The following is a 21,625-nucleotide window of genomic DNA, read 5'->3' as shown; positions in this document are numbered from 1 at the left end:
CGTTATCACCTCCATGATGTAGGCAAGAAAGCTGAGGCCCAAGATGTAATTTGTTCAAAGTGACACTGCTAATAAGTTAATCATAATTTGACTGCAACTGTACAAATGGTGGTAATTCAACACAGACCAACAGATATGAAGACTACTACATAAGTCACTAAGTTTCTTTTCAAGAAAGAAGAATAAATGATATAACCTGTCCTCAGAGGATCCTCTCTGATGCAGAAAACAGCCAAAAGCCAAACTCAAGCTTCTCTGTTCATGTCCCAGTAGAGCCACCGTAATGTTTTCAGGAACACAGAGGAAGACATGATCCATTCCTGGTTCTAAGTAGGAAAGTTTCAAGGTAGTTCCACGTGAGAAGCCTTTGAGCCAAACTCAGAAGGAGGAATGGGATCTTAGAGGGTTACCTGACTTTTGTTTTCTTTCTCCCTTTCTAGGCTGATTCCAACAAAACCAGAATTGATGAGGCCAACCAACGTGCAACAAAGATGCTGGGAAGTGGTTAAACATGTCCACCTGTGCTTCCTTCTGAGCACTGTCAAGCAAGATAGCTCTTTCATGCTTTTCTCATGGTATTACCTAGTAGGTCTTGCACACACACACACACACACACACACACACACAGACACACACACACACAACCAGTCCATCCTCGTTGTGAATGTTGTCCTGTGTCATCTGTTAGCTTCCTGACAATACTGTGTCATTTGTTTTCTCTGGATCTCTTTTCTTCCAAAGGTTGCATATAGTGGTCATTGGGTGGCTTAAATGCTCTATGTAAGATGTCTTGGATTCCATTTTTCCATTTCTCTCCTCAGTGGCGTTTGCTGAATGACAACAATTTAGGAATGCTCAATGTGCTGTCGATTCTTTCAATACACAGTATTGTTCTCGTAAAACTGTGACATTCCACAGAGCTACTGCCACAGTCCTTTCTTTGGGTGTCAGGCTCTGAATCTCTCAAAATGTGCCGTCTTTGGTTCCTCATGGCTGTAATCTGTCTTTATGATTTTATGATTATACAATGTGGAATTTACATAACAGACATTGCACTAAAAGTGATGTGATTTATGCATTTATGCATGAGAACTAAATAGATTTTTAGATTCCTACTTAAACAAAAACTTTCCATGACAGTAGCATACTGATGAGAAAACACACATGCAACAGCAACAGTAACAAAACAACAAAGCATGCTCAGTATTGAGACACTGTCAAGATTAAGTTATACCAGCAAAACCGCAGTAGTGTCACTTTCTTTCTGTTAACATATAGACTTATCAGTCATGCTCATCCTTTTTAAAAAAAAAAACAATTTTAAAAAAAGATTTGGCAAACACACTCCATTTAGTCATTTCCAGCAAGATATGTGTTTGGCTGAAATGATGTCAAGATGATGTAATATAGGGTTTGTTTGTGGCTTTTGAAGGCTATGTTTTGGAGAAAGCAATTATGGGGTGAAACTGTGGAAATGTAAATTTTATAAGGCTGACTCTTGTTGATCACCATTTCCCCTGTGATTTGTTACCAGTACAATTCTTTGTTGCTTAACCTAGAGCTATGCACACCAAATTGCTGAGATGTTTAGTAGCTGATAAAGAAACCTTTAAAAAATAATATAAATGAATGAATTATAGATAAACTGTGAGATAAATATCATTACAGCATGTAATATTAAATTCCTCCTGTCTCCTCTGTCAGTTTGTGAAGTGGTTGACATTTTGTAGCTAGTTTAAAATTATTAAAAATTATAGACCCCAGATACCTGCTTTCATTTCTTCGTGGCGCTGTCTCGCACTCACACAAGAAGACAAAGATTGACTCCTCTTTCATCGCTCTAAGAAGCCAGTTGTATGAGCTGCAGACATTGGGTGGAGAAACCAAAGAGGCCCCTTTTAAACATCATTCCAATGGCATCTGTGACTTGATGTGATTTTCACAATTTATTCTAGACATACTTGTGTGTGAATTCAGCGTTAGCTGTGGGGTAAAATGGAGTTTTCCAAAGAAAATCCATACAGAAAAAACTTGGCCCTATATAAATTCAAGTACATAGGGCGTCAATCAGCTCTTCTTTCCTCACTCCCCAAACCCCAACTAACCGAAGCTTAGCCCTTTACTACCCTATCACCACCACCACCCCACCTTTTTTTTCTTTTAAGCTTCAAGTACTTAATGCAAAGCATACATACGTAGCTGAGAAAGTAGCTCACTTGGTAGAGCACTTGTTGGCCTAACATGTGCAGAGCCCTGATTCCATCCCCAGAACAACAACAGCAACAAAAATTCACTCACTTAAATATATGACTTGGTGTTTTATTTGTACATTCATAAAGTTGGGCGATCTAATTTTATAACATCTTTATCACCCCAGAAAGATATCCTAGATTGATTAGCAGTCATTCTCATCTCACTTCCCCTACCCCTAGAAAACTAGTTTTCTTTATAAATTTTCTTTATAAGTTTTCTTTCACTGGTTTTCTTTATAAATTTTCCTAACCAGCACTTTCACCCCTCCACCTTTATCACCATTGTAAATATCATATTCAACTCCATCACTGCAGCCCCTGACACCATCACCGTCACCACTATCACTTCCTTCACCTCTTCCACCTTCTCTACCTATCTTTATAGCCCTGTGATAACAAGCCAGATGAACTTATCCTGGTTGTCTTGGCTGGCTGCCAGATAATTTTACCCATAAGAGCATCTCTGGAGGTTTGGTGACAGGACTGAAAAAAGCAAGAATAGTGATGAGAAACTTGTCCTTATCAATGAATCTTTGTACTTCTTTAACATCTTTCCAAGCCTCAGAAAATATTTTATAGCCCCTAGGTGTTCAAGGACGCTGTTCAGAGGAACTAAGCAACAGCACATTTTTTTTTACCAAATTATGGTAATAGAAAGCATACTAGAAGGTAGAGAAAGTGAATATATACTACATGTGTCAAAGCTGCCAAGGGGTCAGTCCCTGGGTTACGTTAAAAAATTCTGTTCCAAACTCCATCTGTTGTCAGCCAGATGAGTGAATGTGTTTCCAACACTTCTGAATAATTGAAACCACACCCTGGATACGTGGAAGGTTAAGATGCAGCCATTTTGCTTTAAGACTTAATTTAACATAATTTGCTGTGAAGTTTATTCCCTCTGATGATTATATTTGTCCAGCCTCACCTCTTAAGTAGTCAGCTCTTTTTGGCTAAAGAAGAACAGATTTCCCCAGGGATGAATCATCTCTAGGTAATGTGCCAACTCAGGAAGCAAACAAGAAATGTAATGATTACGGCAAAACAGAACATCATAAAGGCTAAATCTCCTACCTCCTGTAGACATGGCACAGGCAAAGAAAACCTACAAAAGATCACAAGTTGAAGGACAATCCCTGATCCTGATATCCAAGTCCTTTCCGCATGTCAATTCTCTCAGTTTCTAGTTTCACTATCTCTATTTTACATCCTCCCCAGCATCTTCTTTGACCAACTCTTCTCAATTTCTATATCATTAAATCACTAGCAAATTGATGATTACACTGGATATTAAGAGAAATAAAAAACAGTTCATATTCTGTGATCACCAACTTATACCAGACACTAAATTGTCTCATTTATATTGACTTATTAACCCCTTTGAAAAATTAGCAAAATTAGCATTAATAGTCTCCCTTTGCAGAGGAAAGCATTGACCCTTGAGTAAAAACCAGCCTGACATACAAACAACTTGGATTACTACTCAAATTTTAGTTTTAACTTACAAAGTCTTGAGTTATGACCCAAATGCTTGCTGCTTGTGCTTCCGGATGGCAGATACAGATTTAACCCTTAAAGAGTTCTGGAAGGAACATTACAACGTCTTTTCCTGTGTGGGGCTAATTGAAAAACCCTGGGCCAATGTCTCTAAAGACATTGAGATCTGCCTGTACACAGAAGAGAGATGGTGGAAGGCTGTGTAGAGGAGCCTGAGCCCTCAACTCCTTACAACTAGCCCTCAGGAATGAATGTAGTTCATAGGTCAAGGGTCCACTATAGTTTATTTGAACAAGCTTTCTCAGATCATAAGTAACAAAAGAGTGATTCAAACCAGATGTGTGTGACTCTGAACTTATAGAGAGGCCTAGAAAGATGCATTCCAAGACTGTGCCTCTTTCACTTTAGCCAGCCAGGAAACTGCAGGAGACATGTGCCATCAGGAGGAGCAGCAAAGAAAGATATATTGGACTTCTTAGAAGGTCTTGGGGAATGCACCTTTATTCACTCTTTCGAGAAATGTTTACAAAGCTTTCATCATATGCCAGGCTCTGTTCTAAATACTGTGCACACAGCAGAAAGAGAACCAAAAGTCAAAACAAGTAACAACAAAAAGAAATAACGGAAAATTCTGAAGCAGCCTTCAAACAAGGATAGAGAGGGACTGTGAGTGGACACCCCAACATCCTCAGTCCTGGGTCGGGATAACACTGAATGTGTGTTCCACATTGTCTCCCAGAGTTCTGAGGCTGACTCAGTCTCTAGTTGCTCAGCTGATCCTTGCCACCATTAGCATCTCATTGATTATCTGTTCTGTCTCTTTCCTCATTGCTTTGTTTTCTGGAATTATTTCTCAAATGAACTACTGGCCATGAAATCTTTATCTCAGGGATGATATCTACAGGTGCCCTGCCTAAGACAATGCCTTCATGATTTTCATGCTAAGTCTTAAGCATCTTCCCCAAAACACTGCCATAGATGAATATGCTGCCTCCCACCTACTTCTCAGCGTTCTTTGAGTTCATGTCTCTTTGATGAAAATGTTCTTTAGTACTTACTACCTTATTTAAAACCTGACATTCTTCAGGGGTGAGCAAGGAGCCATTTGCAAAGCAGTAACACCTATAACCTGAGCCCACTGCTCTTTGTTTTTCAAGTGAAGCCTTTACCGCATGTACTAATATGTAGAGATACAAAAAGGCATCCCTTGCCACTTTCAATTACAGAATTCATTCATCACATGATATATTCACTGGACTCCATTTAGGTTTCAATACATTAATTCTCACATAAAAGATGTTTTGTGCCTTTGTCCGACCTACCAATAACCAGCCCATTGTCTCCATTTTCCTAACTGTAGCAGTTGATAAAGAAAAATTTCTCCCATGGAAGCTTAACCTCTGACCCCAAAGGTCATAAAAGTCAAGAACATTAATACTGCTTTCTCAATCATTCATGTCTAAAGCATACAAAAGATTTTCTGAAGTTACTGTGAGACCCAAATGTTGCTGCACTTGATTGTTGTATACAAATATTACTGATTCTTATTAATTTTGCTAATATTATTAATGATAATACAGACCAGATCCAAGGAGGTTGGTTATGAACTCTGTTAAAAATTAGCTATTGCTATATATATATAACAAATTGCCCCAAACATCATGCCTGAAAATAATACATATTTATTTCACTTTCAATTCTGCATTTGTCAGTTTGGACTAAGCTTGATGGGCAGTTCCTCTGATCTTGGCTCCTTGTAGGACTGTGGTCATTGTGGACCCTCTGGGTACCTGTTTTGGGAGTTGGCTAGCTATTGTTGAGGCTCCTCCCCTTTTTTCCAGGTCTCTCATTCTTCACCAAGCCAACCAGTGTTTGTTCTCCTGGCAAAGTCAGGAGGCCAAGAAAGAGAGTGAAAGCACGCAAGTCCTCTTGAGGCCTGAGCTCCCCACTTTTACTATATTCTCAGTCAAAGTAAGTCATGTACTATAGACTTAACAGAAGAAGGTTCCCAGTCATATGGCAAGGGTGTACATGCAGAGGTGAAATAGTATGGCTGTATTTGCAATCAAACAAGCCCCGACAGGCATCCTGGAATTCTCCTCCTCTTCTCCCTGTGGTTAGAGCCTCATGGAAAAGAAAGTTTAGGGTGACCCTTCTCTATATAAGTACATGTGCATATTCTTTTGCTTGTATAACATTCAAAAGATAAAGCATAGGACTCTGAGGGTCAACAGCCTAAGGGAAGACTTGAGAATCAGGAGCCAGGTAGCAGTAGGACTAGGCAGGCCACTGACAGGATGTGGCAGCCTGTTAATAAGACTGACCTTAATCCTGAAATAACAAAACTAATCCCTCCTATTCAAAACAATAGGGTTTCAGCCACCATCATCGACCCCTAAAAACTAAAATTTTGGAAAAGAAACTGTTTTAAATGTACAAAATAGAACTGGCTCCTCAACTAGAACTTGGCAAATATTTTTATTCTGGGAAATTCTGTGGTTTTACCCTCTTGTCTTTTATTTGTTTTTATTTTGTAGGAATCTAAACTGAATTTTTATTTGGGGGGGCAGATTCTTTTATTTTTCCATCCTCCTAATCTTTTCTGTACAAAAATACACTGTTCTCTTTGCTAGGGGGACAAAAAAGACATTACTCAGGGATGAAAACGAAATTGTGTGTCAGAGACAGCCTAAGTACACACAAGCTGTATCCTGGGTGTCTGGGGGCGTGGGGTGTGGGAGGTGACTGCTGTCTTCTGTGGCACCATCTTACTTCTTAAAGGAACCGCGACAATTGCCAGAAAGATGAAGCAAGTGCTAATGGGGTATGTTCTTAAACTGTCAGAGGCTGTGGAGATGGAAAGCCCTAGAGAACTAAATCCATATGTTCATTTGTTATTAAAGGCAGAGCTCCAAACCAGGCCAAACTTCCAAAATGTGAGAGCTTTCATATCTATCGATGAAAATCCATTTTTCTGCCCATGCCTGATGACTTGACTGTGCCCCATTTGAATTTCTACCCTCTAAACTATTATTTAGGCACCTCAAGTACGAATAGCCTGTTCAGCTCTGAGACTCATCAGCAATTCTTCAGCCAAGGTATCCCGAGTAGCTCAGCACCATTTTATTCCAGAGCAAGATTTCAAACCAAGAAGAAATTCTGAAGTGTCTCGGAAATGTTTTTCCTAAGTGAGAAGATGTGATAAGATGCTTCCTCAGAAAACAAAGTCTGATATAGATAGATATGCAAGTGGTTTATCTTTGAGTGTGATTCCAGGGCGCAGGAATGGGAGAAGAGAGAATGCAAAAGTGAGAGAGAGGGAGGGAAGGAGACTGATTCTCTGGAAAGCCAATTCCAAAATGTATTGTGGAGTTAGTGATATTTACAGGCCCCGGAATGTTGGATGACCTACAAAATCATATCAGGACGACCTTTTGGGGGGAAAAAGGAAAACGCATTTATCCCTTAGGCCCTGTCTCCCTTTGGTCAAGGATTGCCATAGGTAGGGCAGCAGCTCCCCTGTTTTTCCGATATATACATGAAAGCCTAAGAGTTCTTTGCAAGGACATCTTGTACCCAAAGACCAGGAAAACTCCAGGGCAGAAGGGAGAACTGGGTCCAAGATAGTCACTGACAGCTCCTCCTTCTGCAGCCTGCAGAGCTGGCTGTCAACTCTGTGGCTAGAATAAGGTCAGGAACAGGAGAGATTCATGGTGTCTTTAAGAAGTATTAGTAGTGGGAGGAACACGAGGGAGAGGAAGGCAACCAGGAAACCACGCCATCGTGTAGGTTACACATTGTTCAATGCTAGGGGGCGCCATTCACATTTTAACAGCAGCTCCATATTTGCCTGTCCCACATTCTTTACAGGGTTTCAAGTAAGATTTTGTTTGAAAGACCCTGGGAGTGGGGGGGGGGAAGGAAGGAAAATGAATCTTCAGAAGCCATTTTTCTAGAATTATTTGGAGGACAAGTAGTGCAAAGTCAACTATAGATAGCAAAACTAAAGTTCTAAATACAGGTAGTGGATTAAGATGTGCATGACAGCAGAAAAGTGACAGGAAAGATGTTTGTTTGTTTGTTTCTGTTTGATTTTGCTTGAATTCCGAGAACCCAGAGGCAATGAGTCAGAAAGTTTAAGAGATCTCAAAGACAGGGCTGAGCAATTCTAACAAAATAATAATGCAGAAGAAAATGGGTAGAACTGACATAAATAAAAGAGAACAGAATGAGAACTAGGATGTAGCTCAGTGGTAGTGTGCTGGCTAACATGCATGAAAGCCAGTACTGCATTAGAAAAAGAAGAAAAGGGTGTGTGGGTCAGGAAAAGGAGAGACATTCAAAACAGGAATGTTTAAATAAAAAAGTATCTGAAGGATTGGAGGGCAGCAGCTGGTTATGGACTGAAATAACAAGTTCCTCAGTTCCCTTTTACTTTACTCTCATAGTCATCATCAAGGTGACCTTGATTACAACCTTCTACACCTCACTGCTGCTCTCATTCTGAGTCTCTATTTGTCCATTTCCCCAAAGTTAAGAAATCTTAAGTTCTAAACCTTGACCAAATATTTCATTCATCCTATGACCAAAAATATCAGCCTCTGCACTCTCAAGTTCTTACATCTCTGAACTTCCCCCATCAAACTCACCTAAATTTCAAGATCTTTCTCTTACATTATCTTCCAGTAGGTTCAACTCCCCAGTCTCACCAACAGCTCTATTCTAGTCAGCATTTCCCATTTTCTGCCCTCCAGCTCTGAAGCACAAGCCCCAAACTACAGATCAGTATAGTTCTCTGCCTGACTCGCTGTTGTGCCTGAAGTCTTAAGGAACACAAGGAAAAATCATACAAATACCCAAACTGATGGCATTAAAAATTTATCATCCCATTGAAATGCTCATGCCCAGCAAATGGCGATGTAAATTGGTAAAACAACTTCAGAAACATATTTAGCAGGATTTACTAAAGCTGAAGATATGCAGACACTATGGTTCAGCAATTCCATTCCTAAATGTCCACTTGACAAAAACATAGACTTTTCTTCAATAATCAACATCAACTAGAATATTCATAACAGAAATATTCATAATAGTCCAAACTGGAGTTTATACAAATGGCCATTAATGATAGAATGGAGAAATGAATTATAGATGTTTAAATATGGGATGCTGATAGTACTGTGAATGCACAGACTATAAATACATGTTGAAACAATCTAAATCTTATTAGCCCACTGTAGAATAGAGAAAGCCAAATACAAAGTAAATCATATTGTCTGATTCTGTGTGTATAAGTTTCAAAAACAAGATAAATGAATCCATAGTATTAGAAGTTTAAAGAGTGGTTTTCCTTGGGAGTGACAGGTTAGTGATTAAAACAAATAAAGAGGAAGTTTTTGAGGTGCAGCTGTTTTTTTGATATGGACACTGGTTGCATGGATGTTTCATTCAGTAAAATTTCACTCAGCCATGCAGCTTATCTGTGAACTTTCCTTGAGTGTATGTTATACCTCAACAAGTCCGTAGATAGTTACAAAAATGACAAAGTATACAGGGCCAAGGATTTAGCTCACTGGTTTGGCGGCCTGCCTTGCAAGCGCAAGGACCCGAGTTCAATCCCAGGTACCAAAAAAAAAAAAAGTATACAGTCCCCGACATCATTCTGTTGTCCCTTCTATTCTAAAGGACTTCCAAATACAAGGACTCTCCTATGCCACCATTTCCCCTTTCTCCTTGTTACCATGAATTTACCTCGTATTTGAAGGGGAAACTGAAATTATCAGTGAGAGCATATGTTCACAATTCCATCCCCAATGTGAAAAATGCTTCCTGGAGTAAGACAACATCACAGTCTACAATTATCCACCCCAAAGTATTCCATTTTCTGTCTTTCCAACTTCAAAATGTCTCTCTCCCAATTCTGTACTGCTTTTCCTATATCCTGGCTTCTGCCAGGACTGGGTAATATAAAGAGAATTTAACAACGAGGATGACTTATGAAAGTGTGGACAAGTGTAGGAAAACCAAGAGGGAGAGTGCAGTGCCCCAAGATTAGCTCCAGTGGAAGGCTCTCGCATTCCTAGTCCCAAGAAGGCAAGGAAGGGAACAGCTTTCCTGAACCTTAACCTGACCTAGAAATGTTAATTATGTTACTCAGAGAGGGGGCTACCTCCACAGCCTTTGGTGGAGAAATGGTAATGTGGTAGAGAAGAGATTGGCCTCCCCTCCACCATTTAATGACTTGCCTTTTGATGGTTCCAATGCACTGAACCCCATCACAAGCCAAGGTAATGAAGCCAGTGATTAAATCTACAAAAGTTGGCACTGCCAAGACCTGGAACAAAGTGTAGAAGGGTTGCACATTTGTTTGGAAAGGTCAAAGATGACATCTTGCATACTGCCTCCCCTTGGGAATCCCTTGGTCACACTAACTGCTGAGGCTATTGTGGCTGTAGGAAAGCGTATCACTAAAGGTATGTCCGGAAAATGGGGACCATGAAGAATAAGGGACTCTTTTCTTGTTTGTGGGCTCCATGGTAGCTCTTTATAGTCCTACTGCTTTTGTTCCTTCATGATGCTTACTATAGAGAACCAAATATGTCTTCTCCACTCTATGTTTTTGTGTCAACATCTCAGCTGCTGCTGTCATGCTGACTCCCTCATTCTCTAGATATTTCTTCATCACATTCTCCCAAAGAGCATCCCATTAGCTCATCCTTTATATTCACAAGAGGCAATATCATAGGTTGCTGAGTAACCTATGCTCGGATTTGCCTGAGCTCTGTGATGCTCACTCTTGGTCCAATGAGCTATTGCTGGAGAGCTAGTCCATGTGGCATATAGTATGTCCACATAAGCAGGGCAATCTATATTGGGGAGAGTACATGCATGGGTATCTATTGGTATTTATATAATTCTACTAAATATCTCCTGTCTTAAGTATTTTCTTTTCTGTTTAGATGATCCCGAAGTTAGGACAACCTGATCCCAGAGAAGCCCTGGATCAAAAGTGAAGGTCAAAGGTATACACCAGAGAAAGATGCTGCCAGCTTCAAGGGAGTTGAAGCTTGCACAGAACTTGCACCCATCCACTGCTGAAATCAGGGCTAAGGCCCAGAGACCATGGATAGTTTTACAACTGAGCAGTAGTCATAACTAAATTCTTCAACATCCCCTTTAACAGGTGAAGCCTAGCTCTTCCCTTTTACTGTGGTCTGAGTGAAATATTTCTAATTGTCAGGCTTGGGATGTAGCTCAGTGGCCCTGTGCCTGCCTGGTTAAGCACAAAGTCCTGAGTTTGATCCCTGGTACCAGACCCCTCCCCCCAAAATCAATATCTAATTGTCTACCTTTTCTGACCTTTATTTTCTTGTCTATATTCTAATCTCTCCTTCCTCTTGACCTTAAATGCAACTCTTGCACAAGTCACATAAAATTCATAGTTTCTGGATTTAAAACAGCAAACAAAATTTGTCCAGTCTTCAGCTACTTTGGACTCTCTGACATATTTGATATTAATTAACCTCTAACTTCAAAACTACTTCCTGTTTTATGTGAAACCATTTTCCCCATGGTCTTCTCTTACTTTCTAGCTGCCATTTCTTTAACATTTTAAGCTTCTATTCCTTTGCTTAGCTTTTAAGTGTTGGTGTTTCCCTAAGGCACTAAATTTGGTTTGCTTCTCCAAGTGCAATATATATAAACTGAACCCTGCCTATAATAGCTTTAGTTACTACCTTTATGCAGAAGGTGCCAAAAACTAGATATCTGTGGCAGCCTTCTCTTCAAAGACACAGAACCACTTTTCTTCCTGCCTACTAAACACCTCCTTCTCGCTCACCCACAGGCACTTCAAGCTCATCAAGACCCACAATGAAATGCTCACCACCTCCCCCTTCTAAACTTCTCTGCTTGGGACTAAAGCCAGGTACACCCTCTCATGAAATCATTCTCTAAGGCTTCTCTACACCACCTCCAAATTTCTCACTCCTCTGCCCCCTCCTTCACATATCCATATGAGGGAGGACATAGATTCAGGGCTCCAAGTTGTGCCTAAATGCAGCACCACCCTCCGTGCCATACCTGGAGGAACTTAATAAATGTATTAAGCTGCTTGTGTTATGCCTCTGAAATCTTTCCAAAGTTACCATTAAGATAAAATGCAAACTCTTTAGCAGGAAATATAAAGCTATTCATGATCCAGTGGCTGTCAATGATAATAAGAGTCCACCCATGACTGTTGCTCTCTAGCTTACTAAGATGTTTGCAATTATCTGAAAAGAATGTTTTTCCCACCTTCACCTGGTAAATATCTACTCACCTTTAGGACTTCATTCAGGCATCCAATGAAGTCTTCAATTTGTCTTACTCCCTGCCACAGATTTAAGAACTCCTATTTTGTTCTCAGAGTACCCCATATAATCATCAAGTATATTTATCATATTGCTTTGTAGAATTTGCCTTTATTTTTTTTTCTGTTTCTTGACACTGTAAACTTAAAGCAGTTACTATTGCTGTATGGTTAGTAACTATACAATCTCAGTAGTCTACACCAACAAATATTAATGTCTCACATTTCTTCGGGATTTAGGAAGTCTGAATAGGGCTCAACTAAACAGTTTTGCTCATCTCTGTTAGACTTACCCATGATCTATGAGTCAGGTGGATTTCTGTCTAGGTTCAGCTAGGTTTAGGGAGCTTAGCTGGGTCAGCTCTATTTCATCTATTTCTTACCTTTGAAGATGTATTATAAAGTCTGATAAAAATATGGTGTTTCATTTTTAAATTATTATAGTAGCAGATACCTTACCATTATATCCCCTCAAAATACTCCCTCTTTCTTCTTGCACACTTATACAATTGTGCTTTCCACTTTCTGAAGCTGACCTGGAAGACTTCTTTCCTGAGTGTCTTTAGTTGCACTGTTAGGGCTGTGTTGATGTCCAATCAATTCCAAATATTTACTTTTAATAGTCATTTTGACTTTAGGAAAGAGCTAGAAGTCACACAGTGACAGATCTGTTGAAGAAGGAGGATGAGGTCACATCATATTTCTTTTTTGAACCTGTTTTTTGTTGGATGGCACTCAGAGGCAGCACTTACCACATTTGAATCACCTTTTGTGAAGACATGGAAGAAGACTTCTAGAACTGCTTCACAAAGTGGCCAGAATGAAGCATAAACATGTTCGAAACATGGGGCGTTTACTGAGGGGGATTACTTGCAATGTCTTTTATGAATTTATGCATTCACCCTATTTTCTACCTCTTGTAAATCCCATTCATCTCTGTACCTGGTTTTGAACTGTTGAATCAATCAGCATAAAGATGTACCTAGAGCTGTGTCATAGAACAGAACACCATCTCACCCATTCTCATAGGTATATTTTTACCATCCTGTGTGTGATACAAGACTTCCGTGTTTCTTGCCACTTCTTCTCAGAACATTCAAGTGCAAGGGGATTTTTCCCCACAGTGTAACAGTGACTTGCTTGACTCCCCTGAAGCTATCTGAAGCATTTTAAAATATGTCTACAAGTTCTTCGATTTTTTTTTTTTTTTTTTTTTTTTTTTTTTTTTTTTTTTTTTTTTTTTTTTGTACCAGGGATCAACTCCAGTCCCTGCTCTTGCAAGGCAGGCACCAGAACCATTGAGCTAAATCCCTGGCCCTGACGTTCCCTTTAAAAGATAAAACCTAGAGCTGGGTGTGACGGCACATGCCTGTTATCCCAGCACTTGGGAGGCTGAGTCAAGTGGATCACTGTGAGTTTAAGACCAGCCTGGGCTACATAGTGAGTTCCAGGTCAGTCTCAACTACGTAGTGAAACAGTATCTGGAAAAAAAAAAAAAAAAAAAAAGACAAAACCTAATTCTCTTTCCTTTATGAGTATATTTAGTGATTCAACTCTAAGAACTGGAATAAGGCAGAAGTGACAACATGTATAACTTCTGAAGCTAAATTATAAAAGTCCTTGAGCTTCCTTCCTTTAGATCACTTGCTCTGGGGAAAGCCAGCTACCATATCATAGGAACACTCAGGAAACTCTACAGGGATATCTACGTGACAAGGAACTGAGAGCTTCAGCCCAAAGCCATGTCCTTCTGGGAAGCAGAATCTCCATCCCCTCATGCCCTTGTGAAGACTATAGCCCAATTAACACCTGTGTGTGTGTGTGTGTGTGTGTGTGTCTTTATGTGTGCTGAGAATCAAATCCAGGACTGCACATACCAGGAGAGTGCTTTAATGCTGAGCTACACTCCAGCTCCCAACCAACACATCAGATACAGCCCTGAACGGGAACATCCCAACTATTTCACTCCGGTATCTGGATTCTCAGGAATTTTGTAAGATAACGTTTACTAAGTTTGAGAATACTTTATATATAGCAATAGATAAATGTATTAGTCAGCTTTCTGTTACCATAACAAATACCTGAGATAACCAACTTATAAAGAGAAAAAGGATAATGTTATTCATAGTTTGGGAGGCTTCAGTCCACGATTGTTTGGTCCCATTGCTCTGGGCCTGTGGCAGGGTAGCATATCAGCACTTGGACAGATAGATGGCAGAGCAAAAACCACTTCCTTCTTGGCCTGGAAGTGAAAAAGTGAGGAAGAGACTGGCGTTCTATAACCCTTTACAGGAACACACCCTTAATGACTGGAAAATCTCCCGCTAGGCCTGATTTAGAGTTTCTACCACCTCCCAGCAGAGCCGTCCTGGAAACTAATCCTTTAATGTGTGCCTTGGTGGGGGGGGTATTTGTGATTCAAACTATATCAATAACTAATTCAGTCTCTTTGTAAACAAGTCATTAAACTCTCCCCCAAAACCCAGGTTTTATAATCATAATATTACAGACACTTCTAAACAGCATAAAGCACAGAGAATATACCATTCCCACCCCCATCCTATCTAGTGTCAAAGGAAAAAAAAGACAAAAGCAATTATCTGCCTTCATTGGATTCGAATAGGAAACTGTCAGGTTTTAGGAAGGAATGTCAGTGTTGACAACAATAGAACAAGAATTCTAAGTTGAGCTGCTTATTTGCAGGGGAAGAATTGAACAAATGCTAGGCTCATCCTTTTGACTGAAGCCTAAATCCCTTGTTTTCAAATTCCATGGTCTGCTGCTACCTCCTCAGAGAGAATAGATTAATAGGATGCCAATATAACCCCCAGTTTATCGAAATGTCACTTGGTTTATGGTCCACAGCTTGGCCTGAAAGAAATAAAATCTCAGTCCAGCCCAGAGGCAATAATGAGAGAAATCATGCAGCTCCTAAAAATAATGAAAAAAGAGAGCAGTGTCCAAAGTTGTGAGTCAGTGTTGCTTTGGAGGCAGGAGAAGGGGAGCAGAGAGAAGAGCAGAGTATAAAAAGCACCAGGTGGAAAATAAACATGGGCTCTGCAGACACACAGCCGAAGGGAATGGAGCAAGCCTGGGGCCTCAGAAAGCTCCAGAGCACCTCAGCTGGAGGCTTGACCTCAGGGAAGGGCCTACAAGCAGCTGGCTGAATCAGAAGAGTTGCACTTGCCCCTCTCCATGCCTTTTGTCCAGTGATATGAGACCTTGTGAGCCCCAAATCCCCACTTTAGCCACAGGACAGCAGCATCAACCTCCCCTCCACAGCAAGAAACACTCTCACTGAAAGCCACTTTTACCTGGTACTGTGCCAAGCCCAGAGGATGCAAACATGAATAAGGGCCCTTAGCAATTTAGGATTTCCTAAGGAGATTGATCTAGAAACAATCACATTCAAAAAATATGCAACAGTGTAACATGTGACAGTACAACAACCATAAAGAGTTTTTGTTCAAGGAACTATGGGAGACAGAGGACAGCTGTTTGCTTAAACCAGAACCTAAATGCAGGAGGAGGGGAGATCTAAGGAGCCACCTGGAAGTGGTAGCACATGAGGTGTGGACATCAGCATCACCCTGTTGAAGAATGTGTGACAGGGTCCTGGGTAATCCCAGGAAGAGCTAATAGCACACCTGTATTAGTCTCCTGTGGGTGTTGTAACAAATTACCACTAATCTGGTGACCTGAAACAACAGAAATTGATTTTCTCACTGTTCCAGAGCCTGGAAGTCTGAAATCGAGCTGTTGAAAGAACCATGTTCTCCAAGAAGGCTCCAGGGAAGAATCTACTCTTCCTCGCTGAGCTTCTGGAGGCTGCAGAAATCCCTGACTTAAGCATATCACCCCACACTCTGCCAGCCTCTTCACTCACCTTCTGCAGGTATCAAATTTGCCTCTGTCTTAGTACTTTAAAGACATCTGTAATTGCTCTTAGGGCCAACTCAGTTTATCAACAATAATCTCTCCATAACAATCACATCGTCAAAGACATTTTTCCATACAAGGTAATAGTAACCATTACTCAACTAACTAGAACAAGACCTGGGCAAGCAAGTGCCCAGCAACTGGCCCTATCAGCATTCCTCAGCATAAACAGAGCTGAGATATCAGAGTATCTTGCACATCAGAACACAGAATTGGAACTTCTCCTAAAAGGACATACAGCATCCTGGGAGATTTTGAGAGAGAAAAGTGGTCAGACTTGCTTTGTTAGAGATTCCCTGGGTGCAGTGTGGCATAGGGCGGAGGGCTAAATGAAGGCAGGTCACTATATCTTACACCAAGAGTTGTCTTTAGAAGACCACAAGAAAAATATAGGTGCATGGTCCTGGAGGAAGAGAGCCAGGGCTCTTCCTGTGACCACCAGGTCAGACTTTGTCATTAAATGATGCTGCTGTGGGATTGGGAACAGAGGCTGAGGGCCTGAACACAAATAGTACTTAGAATACCTACACAAGATGTACTTGCTGAGTAAAAGAGAAATAAGAAGGACTGGGAAGAGCTGGTTCTTACGAAGACTGTGAGAACTGGAATAAAAATGGGGGAAATTTAGAAACCTAGTGTCACAGTGGAGGGGTTTCTCGCTTGCTTTTCAAGGTCCTCGTGGAAAAGCCAGGGCTCAATAGACCCACCTTGCCCTGAGTACAATGCTCCCAACCCAGGGCAGCTCACCGTCAGTGACTGATATTGAGGTAACAAATGGGACAGCTCCTGATGCCATTAATGCTTCAGAGCTCCCTGTGGGGTCAGACTGAGGCTTCAGCCCATACCATATCATGTTTTGCTCACTGTCCTGCTTTCCATGCCCCATTTCTGATTTCTTCTGAGAGCACTCTATATAAGACTGCTGTAGGGAGCCTGACCCAAGCCCACCTCCATTGCTGGTGATGCAGCTGCTGAAACGGCCTCACCTAAGAGATAGGTCGGCAAGCTGAGGTTCTGGGAGAACAATAATCTTCACAGAGTAACGTGAAGGAAGAAGTTTTATCACAAAATTAATATTTAATAAATAGATGCCAGAAATCCAAGGATCTGTACTAAGGAGCATGTTGCATGTTTATTCTACCAGGAACTGATTTCTAATTAAAGACCATTTCTTTGCCACTTATCTCACTCTTCCTTGCACTGAAAATTTATGTATTTGTTATTCATGTTTTGTTTTCACCAACTGAATTCTCAGTTTCTCATGGATGGCACCACTCACAGTGTTGCTTTTTTCTCCCTGTGATGTCTGTGGCCATAGCTAGCATTCAGTTTGTGTAGGCGCTACAGTTCACAAAGCACTTCACATACTCAAACCATGGTTTATGAACTGATAGCCTCTTATCACTTGAGAATTTACTGGAAATGCCGGATTCCAGCCTCTACCTCTGATCTGCTGAATGAGAATCTCTGGGGTAGCTCCACCAATCTCTGCTTTAACAAGACCTCAGGGTGATTTTATACGCACAAGTGTTTGAAATCCATTGAGATATATATATATATATATATATATAAAATCTCATTCAACTTGACAGATGGATTCATTAGAGAGAGGATGGCCAATAAAGAACCACAGACAAAAAGTGCAATAGTAACAGAAACTGAATTCATTTCTAATAAACATTTCTCCAACCAGTTACATGTGGTGTTACTCCAGTCCACCAGTGTGCTCAGACCTCAAATTCCAATATTGATTGGTTTGACCAATTTATTTTATTTGGCCACCGTTTCTTCATCAACAAAAGGAATAACCTTGATACTAGCTCATTCTGGTGAATATGTTATGATAGATGCAACCAAATAAATATTATACAATCTTATGGTTAAGATAGGTGTGCAGAACTTTTCTTAAGAATCCTTTTTATTTAAACATTCCATTTCCTATTTTTCTAGAAATTAAGGAATACAAATTATATGATATCATCAAGGAATCATCTATGGAGGTAGAGAGAATTAGGCAAACTTGATAATTACATGAGGGATAAAACCAGAATTTGACCATAGATTTAAAGATAAAGTGTTGGTCTGAATTCAGTTGACTTCTAGTTGATCTATCTTTTCCTGAGACACATGGAACAACATGGAACAGTGCAGCCTTTCTCCCCACATCTCTCATTCTCTGGCAGTGAAGCCTCAGTACTTGCTCATGGTAACAACAGGGGCATAAACCGCAATAAAAATGAGGAAGTTCTTTCTCAACCCTTTGCTGAGTCACATCTGATGATGCCCCACTGGTCAAACCAAGTCACGCAGTGAGATCAGAATCAAGGCAGAGAAAATGACTCCGTGTTCATGGGCAGCTTAGAGCCACATGGCAAAAGGCATGGACTCAGGAAAGGCTAAAGGACAGAAGACGGGTTCTCAAAGGATTGTGAGCTCAGCAGTAAGAGCCAAGGCAAGGAGACCACAGAGGTAAATCTAGCTTTGGAATGTTGAAAATAAGTGTCTATCACTGTCCATAAAATCCAAAAGCTTATGAAGCCAGGAATTAAAGTGATAAATAAATGCCAGACTTTGAAAAGGGCCCTAGAGTATGCCAAAATTAGAGCTTCTCTACTGTCTGGCCTGAAACAGAAATTTCAGGACAGAATGAGATAGATGGCAAACAATTTCATTCTCTGTTTAGGTCCCCTTATATAACGCCTTCCAGTTACTTGGCCCCTTCCCTGGGTGTGCCATCCCCACAAGACCATAGGAACTTCACAGACAGAGAAGAAGTGGGGCTTTTGCTGCTACCCTGATACAAATCAGTGTACAGTGCAAGAAGTTTTATTCTCTCTGTTTTTCTAAATTATTTCTTCTTCCTGTGGGCATAAATGAAGGGCCCTCAATGACATAACTATAATTTTTAAACTTGAGACTAGAAGAGATAAACATCTCCCTAATTTCTATAAAGATAAATGGCAAGGAAACCAGATGTTTAAGTAAACAAAGGGTTTTAGCAGAAGATCTGCAGATGTTGCCCATTTCTCTCCATCACTGCAGATCTGTTCCCTGTCTCCAGGAAGGAGCAGGAAGCCTTGAGGCACCTTACTCAAGAACAGTAGATAAAAGCCATGGTCTGCTAAGCCCAGCTGCTTCCTTCAAAAAGGAAATATTATCAAATAGTAATGTCAGGACCCCAGGCAATGCAGTCTCCCAAGGGTCTCTGACTTTAACCAATGTGCCCTTGTCCCTGTAAACTTGGAATTGTAATGGAGGTGGGCCAGACAGCTGGACATGCTGACTGTTGGCACGTGGCACAAATGGAAAAGTACCATCTGTGTTTCTTCTGCTGCTGCTGCTGAAATGATGATGCAGAGCTGTGACTTTTCAAATGTTCCATCTGCATATAATTGAATTGCCTCCTTAAAAAATCCATATTTGACATGCATCCTTTACTGTAATTTCTATAGCATTCACTTCAGAAGAAGCATGACATAAAGTATTAGAAACTAGGAAAGAAAATCTTTGGGGGATGACTAGTGTTTTTGTTTCTCTGGCTGAATTTTTCTGGATTTTTTTGTGATTTCAAAAACAACTTCCATATGCAAAATTCCACCTGAGCTTTCTGAACAAAACAAAACAAAACAAAACCTCTGAAAAGGTCACTAGACAGACAGAAGGAAGGAGAAATATGTTATCATCAAACAGGAGAAAAATGGGACACAAATTTTCCAAAATCTGCAGTTGCCCACATTTCCAAACCAAGAAGACCGGCAACTGATTTCTTCATACAAACCCTGTTGGCTCTAAAGAATATTCTGAGAATAACAATAAGGGTAATTAGAAGCACAACTTGAATTTCGAGTGACTTGTTTCTGAAGTGCTAAAAGCATAAGAGGGAACAGAATTTCCCACAGAGGACTCTAACATGCTTCTCTCCGGGTAGATTTGAAGTCTGTTGTTACCTTGCCATGGCAACCTTCATACTTAATTTTCTAAGTGTTGAACTTTTGTTATCCTATTCATTTGAGGGAGCCTTCAACTGCTGCTCTCCCTGGATTCACATCTTGTCAGTGCCTTCAATACTTGATATTCTCCAAGTACATGCTATGCAGGCACATCGCCAAACCAACCTGACAGGAAAGGCCAGGAAGAATTTGGCTGTGCCCTCAACAATCGCACTTAGATGTGCTCTTTCTGGTTGCTGGAAACCAGCAGTTTAATGTGACTCTGAAGGTTCAGTTCCAAGTTCAGAAGCAATACTTAGGCCTCATGCTCTATTTAATTTTAATAAATACTTAAGCAGTATTTTCTCTGATCTGGGAACTGCAGGAAATACAAAGACTAAAATAGACCACATTTTCTGATCTCAAGACGTTTACAATGCAGAGGGCGAATGAGATCTAAATTTCTATAAAGCTATTCTAAACATGTGGTCACCACTCCAGCAGGAGCAGCAACATCTCCCGGGACCCTGTGAAAAACGCAGATTTTCAGGCTCCATGCCAGACCTTCTGAATCAGGATCTCTTGGAGTGGGGCCCAGCAATCTGTTTTTTTTTTCCATAATTTTTCTAGGTAATTCTTTTGCTCCATACAATTTGAGAAATTGCTGTTGTGAAGCAAGACAGTCCAAATAAATAAAGGAAGAAAAACTTAAGGGGAAATGGCATCCATTTTGGGAAGGACTTTCTGGAGTGACACTATTTCCGCGAAGCTTAATGAGGGTATTAAATTGTAGGAAGTGGGTGGAGCATAAAGACATTCTGGGTGAAAAAAACATGAGCCAAGCAACAGAATTAAGAAAGCAAAGGCAAATAGACAGTCTAGATTGATTCGCACAAAGGGCAACAGATCAAGGATCAAAGATAGGCTGGCATCTCTAGCACCAGGCCAAGGAAACCTTCAATCAGAGGAGGAACGACACGAGAGCAGTGCTCTGGGAAGATTCATCTCCAGGTTTCTACAAATGACTTGAAAGAGACAGATGCACAGGAAATGGGGAAAGAACTGAGTTAGCAATTGTAACAGTTTGGGTAGGGAACAAGAAAATTAAGGAGTTTGTAGCAGAAACATAAAAATTAGAGAGAAACATTTCATATAAAAATTAATTGCATCTTTGTAAATAGGGAGGGGTGAAGGAGGTGAAGGGAGGGCAGGGGTATGGGGAAAAAACAAGAACCAAGACATATCACGTAAAGGTACAAGAGCCCAATGATGAATGCAACTGTATTGTTTGCTTTATATGTACCAATAAACAATGGGGGGATTAATTATAGAAGATTTAAGGCCTAGTTTGATATGATTTAGCAATTAATTCAATATCCAGGAATGGGTAAATGGAGAGAATCAACACTTTGATTAACAAGAGATGTGCTGTGTCATAAAACAAACAATACAGATATTAGGGGTGGTTGGTTTTTGTGGGGTTTTTAGGGTTTATTTTTGAGGGCATTTATTTTGGCATAGTTCATATACCATACACTGATAGAAATGCAGGTATAGCGTTTATAATAATAGCTACAATATTTTGACCACATAGGTACTGAGCTAGATAACCTGTCCTATATTATATCATGTAAGATGCATGTGACTTTATAAAGTCAAAG

The 21,625-nt window shown here is 40.4% G+C and overlaps 1 protein-coding gene across 3 annotated transcripts in view; it reads left to right on the top strand.

Annotated features, from left to right (window-relative positions):
- Positions 1–1,763, top strand: part of Snap25 (synaptosome associated protein 25) — an 84,133-nt gene extending 82,370 nt beyond the window's left edge. For all 3 annotated transcript variants that reach the window (XM_010616004.3, XM_010616002.3, XM_010616003.3), the window contains exon 8: positions 441–1,763. In XM_010616004.3, the coding sequence (XP_010614306.1) occupies positions 441–509 (69 nt within the window). In that variant the 3' untranslated portion in view covers positions 510–1,763. The remainder of the gene's footprint in view (positions 1–440) is intronic.
- Positions 1,764–21,625: the final 19,862 nt, after the last annotated feature.

The sequence above is a fragment of the Fukomys damarensis genome, unplaced genomic scaffold, assembly GCF_012274545.1.
Source record: "Fukomys damarensis isolate Sample0158 unplaced genomic scaffold, DMR_v1.0_HiC HiC_scaffold_7, whole genome shotgun sequence".
NCBI classification, from domain to species: domain Eukaryota; kingdom Metazoa; phylum Chordata; class Mammalia; order Rodentia; family Bathyergidae; genus Fukomys; species Fukomys damarensis.
This window is presented reverse-complemented; position numbering and strand designations above follow the sequence as displayed.